This window comes from Magallana gigas, chromosome 2 (assembly GCF_963853765.1).
Source record: "Magallana gigas chromosome 2, xbMagGiga1.1, whole genome shotgun sequence".
NCBI classification, from domain to species: Eukaryota; Metazoa; Mollusca; class Bivalvia; order Ostreida; family Ostreidae; genus Magallana; species Magallana gigas.
In genome coordinates, this window is record NC_088854.1 from 27681929 (window position 1) to 27701048 (window position 19120).

Genomic DNA, 19120 nt, shown 5'->3' on the forward strand with positions numbered 1-19120 from the left:
GACAAAACAACAAATTATGCACCAGAAGAATTGCAGTATTACCTATCACTGATATGGCTTCTTGATTCCAAATGCCATACCATGGATATAGTATGATGGTAAAGCAATATGTTCGTATATTGACCTTGTAGAGGAAAGCTTTTCTAGTTCACATGCAGCAATCGAGATAATTTTTTCGAACACGATTGTTTCAAATTTGCTAAAGCAGATGTTTGCAAAGAATAAAAAAAAATGAATGCTAAATCTAGAACATCGAAGTTTATGTCGTAAAAAGAAGTGCGTGCATTTATAATCGATCCATGTTTGGATTTTGATTTGTACATGTAAACATGTTTTAATTTATATATAATATGATGGTAAAGCAATATGTTCATGTATTGACCTTTTATAGAGGGAGGAAAGATTTTCTAGTTCACAAGCAGCAATCGAAATAGTTTTTTCGAACACGATTGTTTCAGATTTGCTAAAGCAGATGTTTGCAACGAATAATCAAAGTACTGAAGTACTGACGGGAGTTGATTTTCATTTATTTTAAAATCAACTTATCTTGCGTGGCAAATTGTTTCTAGCCTGTATTTAAATTACGCACTTTTTTTATAATATGAATTTTAATTTGACTTTTCAGACAAGAAACCCCATATGAATCATGTTGTGTAATATTTAAAGATAGATTTCAGACTATGTAATACTAATCGAAACAATTCTAAAAATTGTATGGATCCAAGCACTATTAATATTGATATTGAACTCCAGTCTCGTTCAACCAGACGCTCAGCTGTCTCCGTTAATCTCCAACAAGAAAGAGAGCCTCTCTGTTTGTCGGAGATTTACGGAGACAGCCGAGCTTTTGGTTGAACGAGACTATATTAAACTCTGGCGTAGGAATACATGAGACTACATAAATATCTAAATTGTTCGTATATATAAAATCTTACTATTTTCAAAGTGTTTATAGATAAGTTTCCTTGAAAACAATGCTTCAGCATTCATTACGTTGATTTTTTCTTTTATATTCAAGAACTAAGACTTGTCAGCGGTGATGATTTGTGTTTAGGTCCAAACACCGTTTCACTTTCAGTTTGCCAGAGTGACTGCATAGGAGAGTTGATTAAAATCAACTCCCAAAAATAAAAACATGAATTCTAAATCTATAACATCAAAGATTAAGTCGTATAAAGAAGTACATGCCTTTTTAACCGATTTATAACGCGTATATCATTTACATTGTACATTGCATTGTGAATGGAAAACAGTACATTAATTACCATAGTATTTTGAACAACACAAGTGTAAGTGCAGACTTTAAACGTTACTGTACAGTATATTCACATTTTGTTTTTGTAAAAAGGTCAGGTCAAGGTCACTACCGTTTCACTCAACTTAAATGATGATAAATCTGCAGAAGACACCTGTTTAAGATATGAAGTTTCTATTGATTCTTTGATGAAATGATAGAATATTACAATGTCTATTAGGTAGTGACCTTGACCTGACCTTTATGCAAAAACAAAATGGTCAAATTTGATTAAACTGATAGAATCATTAGGTTATATGATCTGTTCGACTGTGTCAAAATTTCATGATTTTTTTTAATATAAGAATTCAGATTGTCTGATAAAGAAAAGACCCTTTCCTTAAATCTGATAATTATTCTCTCTCTCTCTCTCTCTCTCTCTCTCTCTCTCTCTCTCTCTCTCTCTCTCTCTCTCTCTCTCTCTCTCTCTCTCTCTCTCTCTGCTGTATTATATCGGGATCGGCATACAACAAACTCTACAGGTCAGGGTCAAAAAGACTTAGTTAGCAGAAGTGATTTTTGCGATGCGGGAAGTCTGAAAAAAGAAAGAAAGAAAGGGGTTAAGTTAATTAAATCCATTTAGATCACATATTCATTGGTGTACACATTTCAAAAGTAAGTTGTGATTCAAGTAACATTGTCATTCTGATTCAATATATCCTGTTACCTTACTAGCTATAATGTAACTAAAAGCTGAGCAAATTCAGAAGGATGTACATTTTTGAAAGATAAACATATTGGACACGATCTTTTGTTTATATATTGGACTTTCTTTGTATAGATTGATTATTAAGCTATTCAAATTCTTTGCAAATTGCCAATTTATGATAAGGAAAACGTCGCAATTAGGTGAGTGAATAAATAGCCAATGCAATGTCTTGACAAGGCTTTACCATGTCCAAAGTTACTGCAGAAACCTTGGATTTTTCCCTTTATGTCGATTACAATTGTATTTTTGAAAATAGATATGTGTAATCTCCTTAATTATGTTAATATCCTCAAAAAGCTAGAGAAACAGTCACCTGGGACAGATTATAACTGCAGATTTTAAGCAAGCAATACCTCTGAGATTATTGCATAGTTAAAGCAATACTTGTCCCTTAAAAAGGTGCAACAGTGTAACACTACAACCCAATACAGTGTACAACAAATTTTTAAAAACAAGTAATAACTTTGAAACCAGTGTATGAATAGTTACATATGTCAAAATTGATGAGAGATAATTCTGTTTTGGATCCCATGAAAATATTGGCACAGTAGAATATGCACAGAAAAACCCTGTCCTCTCTTTTCTCACATTATTATAAAGCTACACAGGAAGTTTGAAATCATTTGTCTTGAGCGCATTTTCTATACCCAGAGACATAAATAACATTTATTTATGTCTCTGCTTTACTTTACTGTTGACTCAATCCAGCCGTTACTTAACCATATCCTGAGTGTGTTGTGAAGTGACATTGAATCAAGTTTCAAGTCTAAGGCCTAGGTTAAGGTCATAACAGACTAATGTGTAAAACCTTGTCTGTAACGTATATTTTCTCCCCTTGGTTCAATCTGGCTCATACTTAAACTACAGAATAGGTTTAGGTATAGATTGACCTTGAACAAATCTTCTAAGTCAGATTTTTAAGTTTTAAGGACCCTTAATACACAGTTCTAGGTCAAAATTGAAGGTCAAATCAAGGCACTTCGAAATTCATTTCTTAACTGTAATTTCTCTAACCTTGGATAATTCTTGCTTAGACTTGAGAGGAATCAATGGCCATGGCCATAATTAGACTATATTTATCTCGTTAAGAAGAATTTGTTTGCAAAATTGCAAGAATTAGCCCATTTTTGTGACTTCAGAGATAAAACTCTTTTTGACAATGAAGACTAATACATATATCAAGATTAATGTGATACGTATCCTCTGTATAATGTTTTATACAGATTTGGTTTTAATACGATACCATTTAGAAATTGCTTAAAATTGGGGGCAGATAAAATTGTGGGCAGCTATATGACCATATCGAATATAGTCCTTTAAATGATAAAATATATGGTTTGTTCTCTTACTCAAAAAAGTTTGTAGCTCAGCAATACATATCTTTAGCATTTTTGGTAAATCTAATGGTTAATTTGTTGACCATTTCTAATGGTTAATCTGTTGACAATCCAGGGTCCTGAACCATAATGTGCCTGAAATTTAAGGTTGTTAAGTAGTAATGAACCAAGTTTCTTGGCCATGGTCAAAACAGATCTCTCAAAAATCCTTGCACAGGTACTTACAATTATTTTCTCTCTCCATGGCCTAATCTTGCTCAGAATTTTCAACTCTAAAAGAAATGCCTGTAAGTAAGGGGTTTGCTGTGACCTTAGTTTAAATTTATGCATAAATAACAAGGTCATAACAGACCTTTGTGAAATCCTTGTTTAATTGTGTTTTCTCCCTTTGCCTTTTCTGCTCTTATGTTCTACACCTATAGAGTGTTTATAATTAGAGAAAGGAATAACACACCTGGAAAAAGTCACTCAAATTAACAGGAAATATTTTGATAGTGAAAGATATAATGATAAATAAACTGTCAAATAAGCGAAAAATTTGCAGTTTGGGGATGAAAAATGAATATCTATTATGAATAGTCCTTTAAATGATAAAATATATGGATTGTTCTCTTACTAAATAAAAGTTTATAGCTCAAGAATTCATATCTTTAACATTTTATGATTATCTAAAATAATTATTCCAGTTATAAATAACAACAAAAGCCCTTATGTGATTCGAACTCGGGATGTACGGATCACAAGTCCAACACTTTATCCACTCGGCTATGGAGTAAGTTACATGTATTAGTGCATAAAATTCTTTTAATAAAACGAAATGTCGTTTCGATCAGCGGTCAGCCATTTTGTGATGATGTGTTATTCCACCTTAATGACCTTGAATTGCCTGCAGATAAATATAAATATGAATTTTTCCCCTTTATCGATAAGACACAGACATGATTTCTATTATAAACATTAAACTGTGCTCAAATGAACACACAATGTTAAGTTAATTTCAATGGTTATATGATAAAGGAGTTTAAAAGGTGAAAGTCTCTTGATGATTTAAAGCACATTGAAATTAGAGCTGGGTATTTATTGAGAGTAGTTTTTATAAGTTGACGAGTTGAAATAATACCCTGATAGAAATAAAATTATGTGCTATCAGCTATGTTGGCATATTTTCTTTCCTAATTAAATGTACCCGGTAGGTTCATTTGACAGCACACAGTATAGCAGTACATGTATATGATTTGATGTTTGTCCAATAATTATGTCTGCATCAAGCCTTTGGAAGTTTCAGGTTTCTTGGGTTTCCTAGCTCTTCCATATGTATCAATTATACATGTAAATGTAGTTATTAACAATTCTGTTTCAGTCATGATAGTTATTGCATATAATTTATATATATGAGAAGGGAATACTTTGATATCTTTGTTATATTTAATCAGTGCAGAAAAATGCGAAACAAGTGGATGATACATTTCATTAGAATAAAACCTAGGTTTTCTACATGTAACATATTTGTTTAAAAAAGAAACCTGTTAAGTTTGTTGTTTTTGATTTGGTAACGAATTCTTATGATTCTGATTAATCTAGAAATGCTGATTATGAAATTTATTATAAAATATGAATTGAATAAAAAGAATATGAAAAAAATTGTATGTGTACAAAGGTGACAGGTCACTGTGTTGTTTTAAATATTTATGAATCTTTCCTATATGAATATTAGGGCATTAAATTTGTGCTTATGGTTTTTCTTCAGTCATGGTCTTTGAGAGCTTTGAAAATATTCAATTGTCATTGTGATGATGAACTTTTTTTTTTTCAATCAGATTTTATTGTTATTATCATGATATTTTACTACATACATGTACAGTACACATATCTGCTATGAAGTTATGAATGTGTGCTATAAATTGTCTAAGACTGAATACTTGGAAAAACAATGCACACATATCACACATATTTCTCTATGTGAAGGCTAGTATGCTTAAAATTTTTTTTATTTTCATAATAAATGGTTTTTGTTTCATCAGTTGATTTGTGTTTCTTTATAGCACCCGCAAGGTCTCTGTAACCTTGAAGAAAGGAAATGCACCGAGTAGGACAGACCGTGAGGAGACTGGCCAAGTATGGCATTGTCCTGGGAGGAGGGACATGTATTTTAGCTTGGGCTACAATGCCAGGCTCTTCGGTAGGTTTATAACATTATATTTTATGCTGAAGTAAAGAATATTTACTTTATAATGCACGGTTGATCATTTTGCATTTGATATGAGAAAATTAGATTATGACAACGAAATGCAGTTTATTTTACATGGGGTTGAGGTAAAATCTTGGCAAAACATGAAAATTTTAATATGAATCTTAGTTGGTATTTTCAAAAATGTTGTCTTGTAACATCGTAAGCAAATCTGAGTATTAACCTATTAGATATTGAAAATAAACTACACCGTAATGTTGTTTAATTGTATTTAAAAATGAAATTTATATGTTAATACCCGGTAGATTTAATGTTTAAGCTAGCACCGTATTTTTTAAAGAAGTTAATTTCAGAATTATATTTAATTAGATCATTGAATCAAAGCTACGCCAAGATGCAGGTTATTCATCGAAATAATTAAATGTTTGTGTACATTTTATTTGCAAAGGTGCCAAACGTATCAGCTATGGAAGATCAGTTGAAATATGCCTGGTCTCCCCTACCTACTAGACAAAACATGATTGACTCACTGAAAAAGGATGAGTTTGATGTTCTAGTGATTGGGGGAGGCGCCACTGGTTGTGGGGTCGCTTTGGATGCAGTAAGCAGAGGTTAGTGTTTGTCTGAAAAATATTCGATCAATTATATTGTTACCTGTAATGCATATTAAATGATAGATTGATATCATCCCTGCAGGGTTCAGAATATCCGAATTCTGGTCTCTGATTTGGGTTAATATTTGTATGATGTTTGAAGTGCTGTTTTTGAATATGCCTTTTTAAGACATTTAAGAATTGTTTTGTAGGGTTAAAGACAGGTTTAGTAGAGAAATTTGACTTCTCCTCGGGAACAAGCAGTAGAAGTACCAAGTTAATTCATGGAGGAGTGCGATATTTACAAAAAGCTGTCTTTAATTTGGATATTGAGCAGGTAGAGTTCATAAGCACAAAATAATGAAAGGCGTTCAGTTTTATTGATGAAGGAATTCAAAAAGGTTTTATGGATATATTAATTAATTTTTTGTTATTGATTTGGTAATGCTTGAGCATTGCCTGCATGACTTTTTCCTTGTTTTGTTTGTTTTCAGTACCGCATGGTAAAAGAAGCACTTGCAGAGAGAGCAAACTTAATCCAGATTGCGCCACATTTAGCTTATCCATTTCCTATTATGTTGCCCATTTACAAGTTAGTTACTGGTTTTATCGTGCTTGGTTCATGAGCAAAGTCTCAGTAATTGGAAGGTTCCTTTATTTATTTAGAAATTTTTGAAAACTTAGAATTTTATTAAATTCAAAGAGACTTTCAAAGTGTATTTTTACATGGGTAACATTCTCTTAACAGATTCTGGCAGGTTCCTTACTTCTGGGCTGGAATTAAAACCTATGATGTAATAGCAGGAAAACAGCTCCTCAAACCAAGCTATTACTTATCTAAACGGAAAGCATTGGAGCTCTTCCCCATGTTAAAGAAGGAGAAACTGGTTGGAGCACTAGTATACTATGATGGTACATGGCTTTATAAATTGATTAATATTCTAAACTTAACATATAAGGTGGTATGTGACATCTGTCCATATTAATGTGAATTTAAGTACATTATAATTGAAATACTTTCATCAGTTAAGAATTCTCAAATTTTAAATATTTAACCAAAAAATATGTTTTAAAAAATTTTGGAAAGGTAAAAATATTAAAATCCCCAATGAGTTTCGAACTCGTGACTTACAGATTTGTAGTGAACTCTCTAAGCTGTTAGGTGACAATATTGGGAAGGAAACTATTTTTAAAATTACAATTGATTTGTTTGTTTGTTTTGATAAATTGTACATCACAACATGGAAGTGTCCCATACCACCATAAAATGTTTTCCAATGGATAAATAAATTGAGATATGGAACAAATGTTTGTAAATATTTACCTGTTTTCTGCTATACCGTATTTGAGGAAAAAAAATTGAGTTTATATAAGGATCCTCAACACCCAGTGACTTCTACTTTTTATGACCTTACATCACAATATGGCAATTTCAGTATATTGTAAAAGACTTTTAATCGCCAATCATTGGTGTCAATATCTATGGCACAATGGATGTAGCTTTGATCTAGCATACATGAGTTCAATACTGCTGGCAATTTTCATGAATAGTGGTAAAATTTAAAAAGTTGATTTTTTTTCCCTCAAAATTTTTTTGTCAGCCGTTTTCAATTCAAACACATGCTACATATCCATATCTTTAAGTAATTTAGAAGAATGGATTTGTATGCATAACTTTTCCCTGGTGTGTGGCGGACTCTTAAGCATACTGTATTTCATCCCCCATAAATTCATATGCACTAACCAGACTTGTACATGTTTGTACTCATTCAAAGTGAAGTGGGCTTCAAGATTGTTGATTTATATTTTATATAAAAAAAAACCCACATGTTAAGGTATATTTTTGCAGGACAACATGATGATGCTAGGATGAACATTTCCATGGCTATCAGTGCAGCCCGTATGGGAGGTACCATGACAAACTATACAGAGGTAGTCAAACTGTACAAAGATAAAGATGCGACAGGGAAGGAGGTGGTCTGTGGAGCTAGGGTGAAAGACAGACAAACGGGTACAGTGCTTATCAACTTAGAATACAGAAAAGTGATGTAAATGGGAAACAAAATTAATCATTAGAATACTTTAATCATTGTAATTCATATTCTAGTTTTCATTATATAGATTGAAATTAAGTTAAGAAAGAGGATTTACATGAATGAGTGGTATATCTTTTAGGACAAGAGTTTGATGTGAAGGCCAAGTGCATAATCAATGCAACAGGACCATACACAGACAACATAAGACTGATGGATAATGACCAAGAGAGGAAGATCTGTCAACCAAGTCAGGGGGTGCACATAGTGCTGCCTGATTATTACAGGTACCGATCATAACAGTACATTTTATATCTTTCACTGTATGAAGAGAGATAACTTCTTATGATTGAAATTTTTTTTTGTGAGAAGAATATTGACATTTTCTTCATGAATGATCATACCCATCCTTTGTTGCATTGACACATGTACAAATGATGATACCGGTACAAGTACTGATGTAACGTTAATTGTATATGTATGTGCTTAATGCGTTTACTCATGTATAGATCACAGGCATGTTCAGCAGAGCTGGTGCTCGCAAGTGCTCTCCAAAATTTTTGTTGCAGGTATAGGGAACTTTGGTGAGCGCTTGCGAGCACTCGCTCTGTTGAACACGCTTCATATTCATAGTTTGTGTGAGCCTGTATTGGTATAGAAGTTGAGTTTCCTTTGGTTGAGAAACCAGCTGATTCAATCACCACAAGACAAAGAAGAGGTGTGGTGGACTATTACAATTCCATCTGTAAGTGCCTGATCCTACTTGTATTATGATTGTTGCCATGTTTCAGCCCAGACAAGATGGGATTGTTGGACCCTTCTACCAGTGATGGTCGAATCATTTTCTTCTTGCCTTGGCAGAAGCATACACTAGCAGGTAAGGAGGAAGACTTAATACATATCAATCAGCCTTTTACACTAGTAATTTTTTTTCTTTTTTTTTAATTTTTTGGTATTTTAACTTTGGGTATGTTGGTGATTGTTTCCTTTTTTCCCCCAGGGACAACTGACTCTCCCTGTGATCTGACGGACTCCCCCGCCCCCACAGAGAAGGAAATCCAGTTCATCCTTAATGAAGTCAAGAATTATCTTCATCCAGATGTGGAGGGTAAGTGTGTAAAAACATCAAGATTAAACTTTAAATAGTTGAGTCATGGCATTCATGTCACATGAATGGTAAGTTTTTTCAAGGTTTGATAGGATGTAATATTACATGTATGTATGAGGAATAAACATTCTTTTTCATAACCTATTTTAGATATTTGGTCATTGCAAAAGGTTACCTATGGAATCAATGAAAATTAAGCATTTTATATATAATGAATTCTAATGGTTCAACAGTATTTTCTTAATATTTGCTAGCTCCCATTTGTATTCTTTGTGGTTGTCTTTCAGTTCGGCGGGGAGATGTGCGTTCGGCCTGGTGTGGTATCCGCCCCCTTGTATCAGACCCCAACAAAAAGGACACCCAGTCCGTGGCCAGGAACCACATCATTGAAGTGGCAGAGGACCATCTTATCACCATTGCAGGCAAGACCTGATTTCTAAATGATAAACATCAATTTTTGGCAGATTTCTTGTTTTTCAGTGTAGAAAATTTGACTTAGAATTTGTACCTTTTAATTAAAATCATTTGACATGCAGTCTATGAAAAAATGTGTAGAAACTCAGAACATGTAATAGAGTTTACATTTATTAAAACGTGATTATACTGGAGGAAAGAGTAACAGTGATTGCATTATTTTATACACATCATTCTACAGGAGGGAAGTGCAATAGTGTTTACAGTATACATGTACACGTACATATGATTTTACAGGAGGGAGGTTTTAGTTTGATTGTGATTACTATTGTGATTAAAGCATTATTCAACAGAAGGGAATTGTAAATACTAGTAGGATTTTGTTATTTTATACATATGATTTTACAGGAGGGAAGTGGACGACCTACCGTCACATGGCCGAGGAGACCCTTGATAAAGCTGTGCAGGTGTGCGGCCTGAAACCCTCCAAGCCCTGTCAGACCAAGGGCTTACTACTGGACGGGGCTCATGGATGGACCCCCACCCTCTTCATCAGACTGGTGCAGGACTTTGGGCTGGAAAATGAGGTCAGTTTTACAAGTGAGGTAAAAAAAACCCAGGTAGAATTCTAATTAAACGCAAGTAATTCATATCTGCGTAAAAATTGTGAGTAGCACATCTTGCAAATCTAAAAATCTTGCATTTATTTTTTATGACAAATATAAACTACATGAAACTTTTGAAAACAATTTGACATTCTGGATTTTATGTTCACACCATTGGATGGAAAAAGTTTGAATCGTGTAGAATAAGGAATCTACAGTATGTCTTGTTATGGAATACTGTTGAATCATCATTGTTCGTAGGGGACCAAAGTTTGTGGCTTTCATGGGTAACCCTTGCCCATGAATTTACATCCCCATGAACTGTTATACAATCTTTTGTCTAATTTTTATTAAAATTAATCCCAATTATACTACAAATGAAATTACGTCCCTGCAAATCAGGAAATTTTGGCTACCCATGAACATTGACCCCCAAGAAGAAAACTGATTCCACAGTAGTGGAACCTATTCATTTCATGTTATTACTACATGTATATCGTTCTCTGGTTTATAGACTTAAGTGAGAAATAAGTTTGCATATTGAAACATATACATTTCATATAAAGTATAAATGTACATTTGTCTACAGTATACAATCTGCAAGTTTTTCTTATTTGTTTCAACCATATCTTGCTATGTAATTGAACTTAAATTGTAAATGAATCTGTACATAAACATATGTTGCCAATTTAAAATGTGTTTGATGTATATTTTGAGACTTTTGTCTGTTTATACACAGGTAGCCCAACATTTGGCCAGCACATATGGAGACAAGGCCTTTAAGATTGCCAAGATGTCCTCACTGACCGGACAGAGGTGGCCTGTTTTAGGGAAGCGACTCCACCAAGAGTTCCCTTATCTTGAAGCTGAGGTAAATATTCATAAAACTCCAACAAGAGTTTCCTTCTCTAGAAGCTGGAGTAAATAATCATAAAACATCAACAAGAATACCCTATAAATTTAGTAACAGAGGTAAATAATCATCATAAACCAAAAACCTAAAAAAAAAATGTCCCAATTCAATTCAAACAGCATACAATCCAATTCAATCAGCATGTTAAAATTGCCAAAATTATAAGACCAGTCATTTGTCTTGCATTTGATTGAGGCCGTGAATTATTATAGGTGAGGTATGCCATTCGGGAGTATGCCTGTACGGCCATAGACATCATTGCACGCAGGACCCGCCTAGCTTTCTGTAACGCTAACGCAGCAGAGGAGGCATTACCCAGGATTGTACAAATCATGGCAGAGGAACTCAAATGGAACAAATCCCGGCAACAGGTCAGTCAGAACCACTTCACCCAACTTATTGAGTTGAAACTTTTTTTTAAAGCATACATGGAGATTTAGGCCACACGAATATAATTTCTTATTCATCAGATATTCAGTGAAAAAAAGTACAAGGGAGGGAGTGATTAAGTAATAAAATTATTACTTTTTGTAGCCATAATTTTTAGGCGGTACATAAATTTGTGTGGAGGGTTATATTTTTTCTACTTGTTTCTGATTTATAAATTAAAACTATTTAAAATAAGAAAAATAAAGCGGAAATAGAACAGAAAACGGTGCAGAAACTCCTGTGTGCAGGAAATTAATAATAATATTATTTTTATAGTTTTTTTTTAAATACAAGCATGTGGGGTCCAACTAACAAGAAATTATATTGATTTGGCCGTAGAAATGAAGAATAATTCTGGATGGTTTTTGTTGCAGATTCATGACAGCATTGTACATTTTATTTATCTAAAGCAAATCCATTATTTCATTGTGTACTCTTCAATTTTAAATGTAGTTCTTATGCAAAGAAATTGTACCCAATTATATGATGTATACACGCATAAACAGGAGGAGTTGAGTAGAGCCCGGACCTTCCTGAGGAGGGAGATGGGACTAGATCTGGGCAGCGGAGCATCCAACGTCCCCATCAACTTCACCAAGGACGATATCAACATGTACGTCAAGCGGTTCAAGAATTTGGACGGAGACAACAAGGGATACATCACCGTCAACGACCTCCGCCGGTACTTCAAGGTCGGTCCATTTTGATTTTGTGTTGATGTTGTTGAGGATCAGATGTTGATCAATAACAATATAACAGTCAGTTTTTGATGAGTGTCAAAGAGTATGAGTAATCTCTTTTTGTTTTTTCTTCTTATTCTGTCTGTCTAATCTTCTTTTTGTTGAATTACACTAACAGTTTGCAAGATTTTCTGAATGCATCTATTTTTGTGATTTACATATAGAAAGGGGTGAGTGTATATGCAATGATAATTTTCCTAAATGATATTATCAAAACATATATGTACATTTAATTTCTTTGGCATATTTACAACAATCGGTAGTGTAGTCAGCTGTTAAGAACTGTTTGCTAATTTAACCTGGAATCATGCTTTATAATTTTCTCCATCTGGAAGCATTTATGGTTTATTATATTTCATTCTAGTATACATATAAATTGATACCCTCAATGATAAACATCAGTAATACTTAAGAGATATAAAATTCTATGTTAATGTATATAACCAAAAAATACCAATTAATTAGGACAAAAAATTTTCCCTCTGTATTTCTATCAGGTATTTAACTTGATACATTAAACTACATGGGCATCTCTTCTTATTTAATCTGTGCAAACACAGGGGTACATGCATAATCAGGTGATTATCTCTGTCTTTCTGTCCTATTCCACATCTTAAACATCAACAAGAAGAAATATATGATTTATCCTAGTACTTGTATGGAGGCACCTCCTGGTATGAGGGTGTGTTATGACCTTCACCTGTTGATAAAGGTCAAGTTCACTTCATCACTAACATGTCTTTTTTTTTCGTGGCTGCTGTAGTTTGATTTTACATGCAGATACTTGTCAATATGCTTATCCAATGTAAACTTGTACATGTACTTGCTGGAAAGATATATTTCAAGTTTTACTGCCAGGGGAAATGATCATTCGCAATAAGTGTTTAGAATCTTTCCATCATTTATATGATATTTATGTATATCCTAAAGTCTTGTGGTTAGGATTTGATTTTTTAAGAATTAATTATAATTGTTAGAACAAGAAAAAATTTACCTGTATCCTTATCATTGATAAGTAGTCATTTTGCACATTGAAAACTATTTTTTTTTCTTTATCTAATCACTGGGTATTTGCACTTAGAGCTTGGTAAAATTTAGTTGATCATTTTATAGGTAATCGCTCTATAATATTACGGATAATGCTTTATTTATAATTATTTCATTTACACTACCTTATCACAAATCCCCAGATAAAACTCCTGTAAGGATAAATTTAAGCAATTGTTTGGTTCTTGGGTTCAACTTTTATCACTGTCATTAATTTATTTTAAATATCTTTTATTTTGTTAAATCAATAGCAAGTGGATGAGTTGATTTTATACTGGCAGTTAATTCTAAAAAAAATCATTTTGAAATTCTGGAGAACAATTTCATAAAATTGCTTTTATTCATTGTAGCAAACTGGGGAGAAGGTTTCAGAGGATCAGTTACACGACATTCTGAGTGAAGTGGATCTCAATCGCAACGCCCAGGTGGACATCGGGGAGTTCCTACAGGTCAGTTCTATTGGTCCGCATATCAAACACAGCTTAATGATTTTCTCCTTCTTTCAATGGCTCCGTGCAGGATGGGGTGATTGCTCTTTACTTGCATCATGGTTATTTTATTCACATTTTTTGCAAAACTTTCTATTTGTTGCTGTATTGATTTCTTGATTGTCGATTTTATGTTATAAAGTCTTCAAGGTACTCAAAAACTGTTAACTTCATAAAAATACATGCAAGTCCTATGCAAAGCATGTTCCAGTTTGCTTGTTACAGAATGATAAACTAGGTACATATAAAATCTGTAACAATATAGATAAAATCATTGCCCTTGGGTTTGATGAAAAATCAACACTACAATCCTATAATTCTATTACCAGTACACCGTTTTATTCAACATTGCAACTTATCTTTCTTTATAAACTGATTGACTTGAGCAGCACTTCATTTTCGAATGATTGAACCATGTGAGAAGTACCATATCCTATTTAGATGGGGGTCTGTTTATTTTTTTTTCCAGTTAGTTTACTGTGCTCAGATAGCTGCCCAGATAAATAATCTAGATGAATATGATCAAGATCTCCACAGAAAACACCAGCTGGTATAGATATGAAACTGAGCACCCTTTTAATTTTGTGTCATCTTTGGTCAAAAAGTGTGACTCTATATTGCTTTTGCCTGTAGATTCTTCATACTACAAAAGATCTGAAAATAATTGTCATTTATGTATGCTTTTTTCACATTAATGTGCTTTAAAAATCTTTACTTACACTCATTTCTTCTCTAACTTGTTTCTTATGAGGCGCCGTTTTAATATTTTTGAGGTATTTTCTGATATCAAAAAATAAATATTTGATATCAATAATTCGAATTTTTTATATAAAAAATTAATTCTGATATCAGAAATTAATTCTTGATATCAAAAAATCTATTTTGTGATATCAGAAAATCATTTTTTGATATCACAAATTCGAATTCTTGATATCAAAAAATGATTTTCTGATATCACAAAATAGATTTTTTGATATCAAGAATTAAAGTTTATTTTTTGATATCAAAAAATTGAATTCTTGATATCACAAAATCATTTTTTGATATCAAAAATCGAATTCTTGATATCACAAAATCATTTTTTGATATCAAAAAATCATTTACATTTTCTGATATCGGAAAATCTATTTTTTGATATCCGAAAATAAGACTTACATAAAATTACTATCAACTTAATGAATGCTCCCTGTAATGCAACTTTTGTAATTTGTAAGAAAATGTGTTTCAAGCCTGTATATGTCTCTTAAGAATATTAATGAATGCCTTATTTTAAACCTGGTTTCATCCTGGCAAGTTTTGCCACATATACACTGATCAACACTTCTTTTCTTTGCGATTTGCTGTGAATATTGAAAAATGATGGCCTCGCATAATATAAAGAGTTATACAGGCGTACAGTTAGCGCTTTCAATACATAAGACCAGAATTATCAAGAACACTTATCAAATTTTACATTAAGATAAATAAAAGACAACAAATATTTAAATGCAAATCTGGCTCTGTAGTTCGGCAATTTAATTTTGGGTCAAGGGAGTATTCATTAAATAGGTGAAATTTATTCGCCATTTTCATTGAATTTCTGATATCAGAAAATATAATTCTTGATATCAAAAAATCAGTTTCAATTTCTGATATCAAAAAATCAGTTTCTGATATCAAAAAATCGAATTTCTGATATCAGAAAATGATATTTTGATATCAGAAAATCGATTTTTTTGATATCAGAAAATCGATTTTTTGATATCAGAAAATGGATCGTATTTTCTGATATCAAGAATTCGAATTTCTAATATCAAAAAATCATTTCCTGATATCAGGAATTCGAATTCTTGATATCAAAAAATCATTTTCTGATATCAGAAAATACCTCAAAAATATTAAAACGGCGCCCCATAGTTTCTGCACATTTGCTACAAAAGAGATGGAGTTTTTATTTCCTGCATAGTTCTCAAAGAGTTGTGCTATTATTTGCTTGGCTTTTGAGGGTGTTTTTCTCTATTTGATTTCAAATTCAGTATTTAGACTTTATATATTATTTATATTATTTTCAATAGTAATTTTAAGGGAAAATAATTCTTCAGACAAGTCTCTAGAGAAATTGCCATATTTGCCAGCTAAAGGTTTTCTATATACTACAATCTCTATGGACCCATGGTTGATTTGCATAGGGGAATGAATGAAGTGTGTTAAAAACACTTGGCTGGTGAAGTTCAGATAATGTCCAACTACAGCTATTTCTGTCCAACTACAGCTTATTCTGCGCATAAAGCAACATCAGTATTTTACTTGGCTCTTTTTACATATCCTGTAGTTATTAAAATGGTGCTATGTATATATCTTGCGTCCTGAGGGCTTTAGAGTTAACTTTAGAATATAAATGGTGAACTTTACTCTGGATACAGTATTTTAACACATATATATCATAGTTTTAATCAGTGCAATGCCCTTCAATAAACTATTCTGAGATTCCCATTACTAACAAAGTCGTTGATCCTACAGTTTTGCCTGTGTGTTGAGCTTTGTGTATCTTAATAGGATATGACTGTTCCCCACCACTAACTCCTTTATAGTGAACTCTTTTGTCAAATACAATTACAGTCTTTTTGCAATTCAATTGGTTGGTCATTATATAGTGCTTTTCTTTTCTTTTATACCTGTGTATTTCAATGTTTGAAGCAGTAGTCAAAAAGATTTTTTATTCAGTTGAATTAAAGTTGATTTCATTTTTTTCAGTTAATGAGTGCACTCAAGAGTGGAGCAGTGGCAAACTCGAGATTCGCGATGGCTGCTGAGTTGTCATCAGAGAGGATTTCAGTGGACAGAAGTGGAGGAGGAGTGTAACATGACGGAAAAACTAGAAATTTAATAAATTTATATGAATTTCTTGTACTGTCTACAGTACAGTATCTAAGATATTGTCTTTTCTTGGAACAATATTTGTCATTTTAATTATGCTGTTTGTCACTGATTACCATCTAATGGTAAAGAAATCCGAAGCTGAAGTGAAAAACCCCCCACTTATAATTGATCTACAGACTGCTTGAAATGAATAGGAAGCTAAAGAATCTCTTTCAATTTTGGACTATGCATTATTATGAAAATTCAACATCTTTTTATTCTTTTTTTGCACTGCTTTTTGTTTCTTTTATTTTGGAACTATTTCAATACACAACAAAAATGGAGATTGCATGATGATAACAACTTTCAGATACAGATTTTTGATTTATTTATTGACAGAGGTTTTAGATTATAAATTGAATTTGGGCATCTGATAATTATGACTGTTGATGTAATATACCTTTGTGTACACTTACATGAATATTTGTCAAAGTTTGTTTTATACACTGAAGTGTAGTGTAATACATGTATTGTTATAAGCTTGCATTGAAGTGTAATACATTTACTGTTAAAAGTCTGTGTCTATAATACACTGAGGTGTAATTACATGCACATGTTTTGTCATATCAATACAACTGTATTGGAAAAAATGTTAAAGGAATCTATAATAAAATACTACTAGTGACTGTTAAATTGACAATGAGACAGGGTTTTAAAATAGTGTTCAGTTCTGTTAAACAGTACTTTACGATGGATGGTAAGTGTATCAACACTTGATATCCCGATTTGTTATGTATTTTTTGTTCAATTATTTTAATGATTGAAATCTGTCTCTTTATTCCTCAGCACTACATGTTCATCTGTGATAATAGCATACAAAAACCAGCAAAGATTTCACTGCTTTGCTACCTATCAATATGGTACTTTAAAAAAAAAAGCTGGTAAAATGTATAATTTGCAACTCCGGATACATGTATTTGCTAGATATTGATTTTCCCTCCACAGCATGACAAATTACATCACCAATAAAGGGCTCATGTCAGTGTTTGCGATTAAGCCCACCCCCTTCCCCTTCAAAGACATACTCTTAATAATTTACTCAGTACATATCTAACTCTTCTGCCTCTCTAAACTGCTTTAATGAATAAATGTGTATATTTACTTGTGCATTAGTTGGCTCAACATTTGATGTTGTCTGTATAGCAGTCCGATTTTTATATTCAGTGGATCTTTATAAGTCTCAATCTACATGTATTTATTAAAACCATTCAGTTTTTATAACTTTACTGTATGAATAGTGTAAATCTTTGAATGTTACATAAAATGACTTAAAGAAAGTTGTGTTGCTTTTCTTGTAAATTGTGGGGGTTTTTTTATGTGGCAGCCAGACAATAGCTTTAAAAAGTTGATGATTTTGATGAAAGGTATTACTAAAGTCTGTCCAAGGTTACTGTTTTTACCTTTTTACTGATTTTCTTCTTAAAAACATGTACTGTGGAATCATTAAATTTCGTTGGGGCCAATGTTCGTGGATGGCTTAAATTTTACAGGTTCATGGGGACGTTATTTCGTGTATTCTCATATATCTACAAAAGGAAATATGACTTTGTTACCCTAATTAACAATTCGTTAAGGATGTTATTTCGTGGACGAGAGGTAACCACGAATTCCACGAAAACTGAGCCACCACGAAATCTAATGATTCCACAGTACATGCTTGTCAGCGGAACTCAAATAGAAAAATGTTCCCTTTTTATTCCAATACAAATCAATACCAGTACATAGCAAAAATTCTAAGATTCTTATTTCACACAGATGTAGCTTCAGATAATGAGAATTATATTTATCCTATAGATGCTTCAGCAGGTTTTAAATTTTAGAACAACTCAACTTATTTTAAGGGTTTTTAAGCTGGTTGCAAAATAAAGTATATTCTGTTCATACCTAGTCATACATAAACAGTTAATATAACGATAGATCTTGATGCTGGAGCACTTATTAGTTTTTTAGAAGTACCGTACAATGCAGGTTTGAGTGTTGGAAAAAATGCTGTCCTGAATAACTTTCATGGTTCATTATTTTGGATTTGAAACATTAGGCTAGCTTCAGATACTCCATTAATAACAATTATGCTAAGAAAATCTTGTCCTACCCCACCCACACTTGCTTAATAGACATGACTGTTGATATATCATGATTCCTATGATATTGAATCATATGATTAATATATTTTTAATATAAATGCAATATGATATTGAATCGTATGATACAGTATTGTATTATTTTATATATTATATCAGGTTATGATATTGCATCATACGAAAATGTATCATAAATCTGTTGATTGTCGTCATCTGAGAGTGAATCGAAACGGAAGCTCCTAG

At 32.5% G+C, this 19120-nt stretch overlaps 2 protein-coding genes across 6 annotated transcripts in view; one reads left to right on the top strand and one right to left on the bottom strand.

The window, feature by feature from the left end:
- LOC105345161 (uncharacterized) overlaps positions 1 to 19120 on the bottom strand; it is a 116003-nt gene that overhangs the window by 76967 nt on the left and 19916 nt on the right. The gene's annotated exons all lie outside the window — the stretch shown is intronic.
- On the top strand, positions 1771 to 18073 carry LOC105345159 (glycerol-3-phosphate dehydrogenase, mitochondrial). 5 transcript variants are annotated; one of them, XM_066075929.1, is made up of 18 exons: positions 1771 to 1912; positions 5381 to 5519; positions 5977 to 6139; positions 6334 to 6458; positions 6616 to 6713; positions 6870 to 7033; positions 7971 to 8132; positions 8297 to 8441; positions 8946 to 9031; positions 9155 to 9262; positions 9550 to 9684; positions 10085 to 10263; positions 11021 to 11152; positions 11407 to 11565; positions 12130 to 12315; positions 13761 to 13859; positions 14368 to 14448; positions 16632 to 18073. In XM_066075929.1, the coding sequence occupies exons 2-18, from the start codon at positions 5418 to 5420 to the stop codon at positions 16737 to 16739; spliced, it is 2232 nt and encodes a 743-aa protein (XP_065932001.1). In that variant the 5' UTR covers positions 1771 to 1912; positions 5381 to 5417; the 3' UTR covers positions 16740 to 18073. The 5 variants fall into 5 exon arrangements, with proteins under 5 accessions (XP_065932001.1, XP_034302357.2, XP_065932004.1 ...); XM_034446466.2 differs by having other exon boundaries at positions 1771 to 1909; positions 5383 to 5519; XM_066075930.1 differs by having other exon boundaries at positions 1773 to 1853; positions 5383 to 5519.

Coding starts and splice junctions, on each gene's coding strand:
- LOC105345159 (XM_066075929.1), top strand. CDS start 5,418: ATGCACCGAGTAGGACAGACCGTGAGGAGACTGGCCAAGTATGGCATT. Junction 9,032..9,154: donor GCAGAAGCATACACTAGCAG/GTAAGGAGGAAG, acceptor TTTTTCCCCCAG/GGACAACTGACTCTCCCTGT. Junction 12,316..13,760: donor ACCTCCGCCGGTACTTCAAG/GTCGGTCCATTT, acceptor TATTCATTGTAG/CAAACTGGGGAGAAGGTTTC.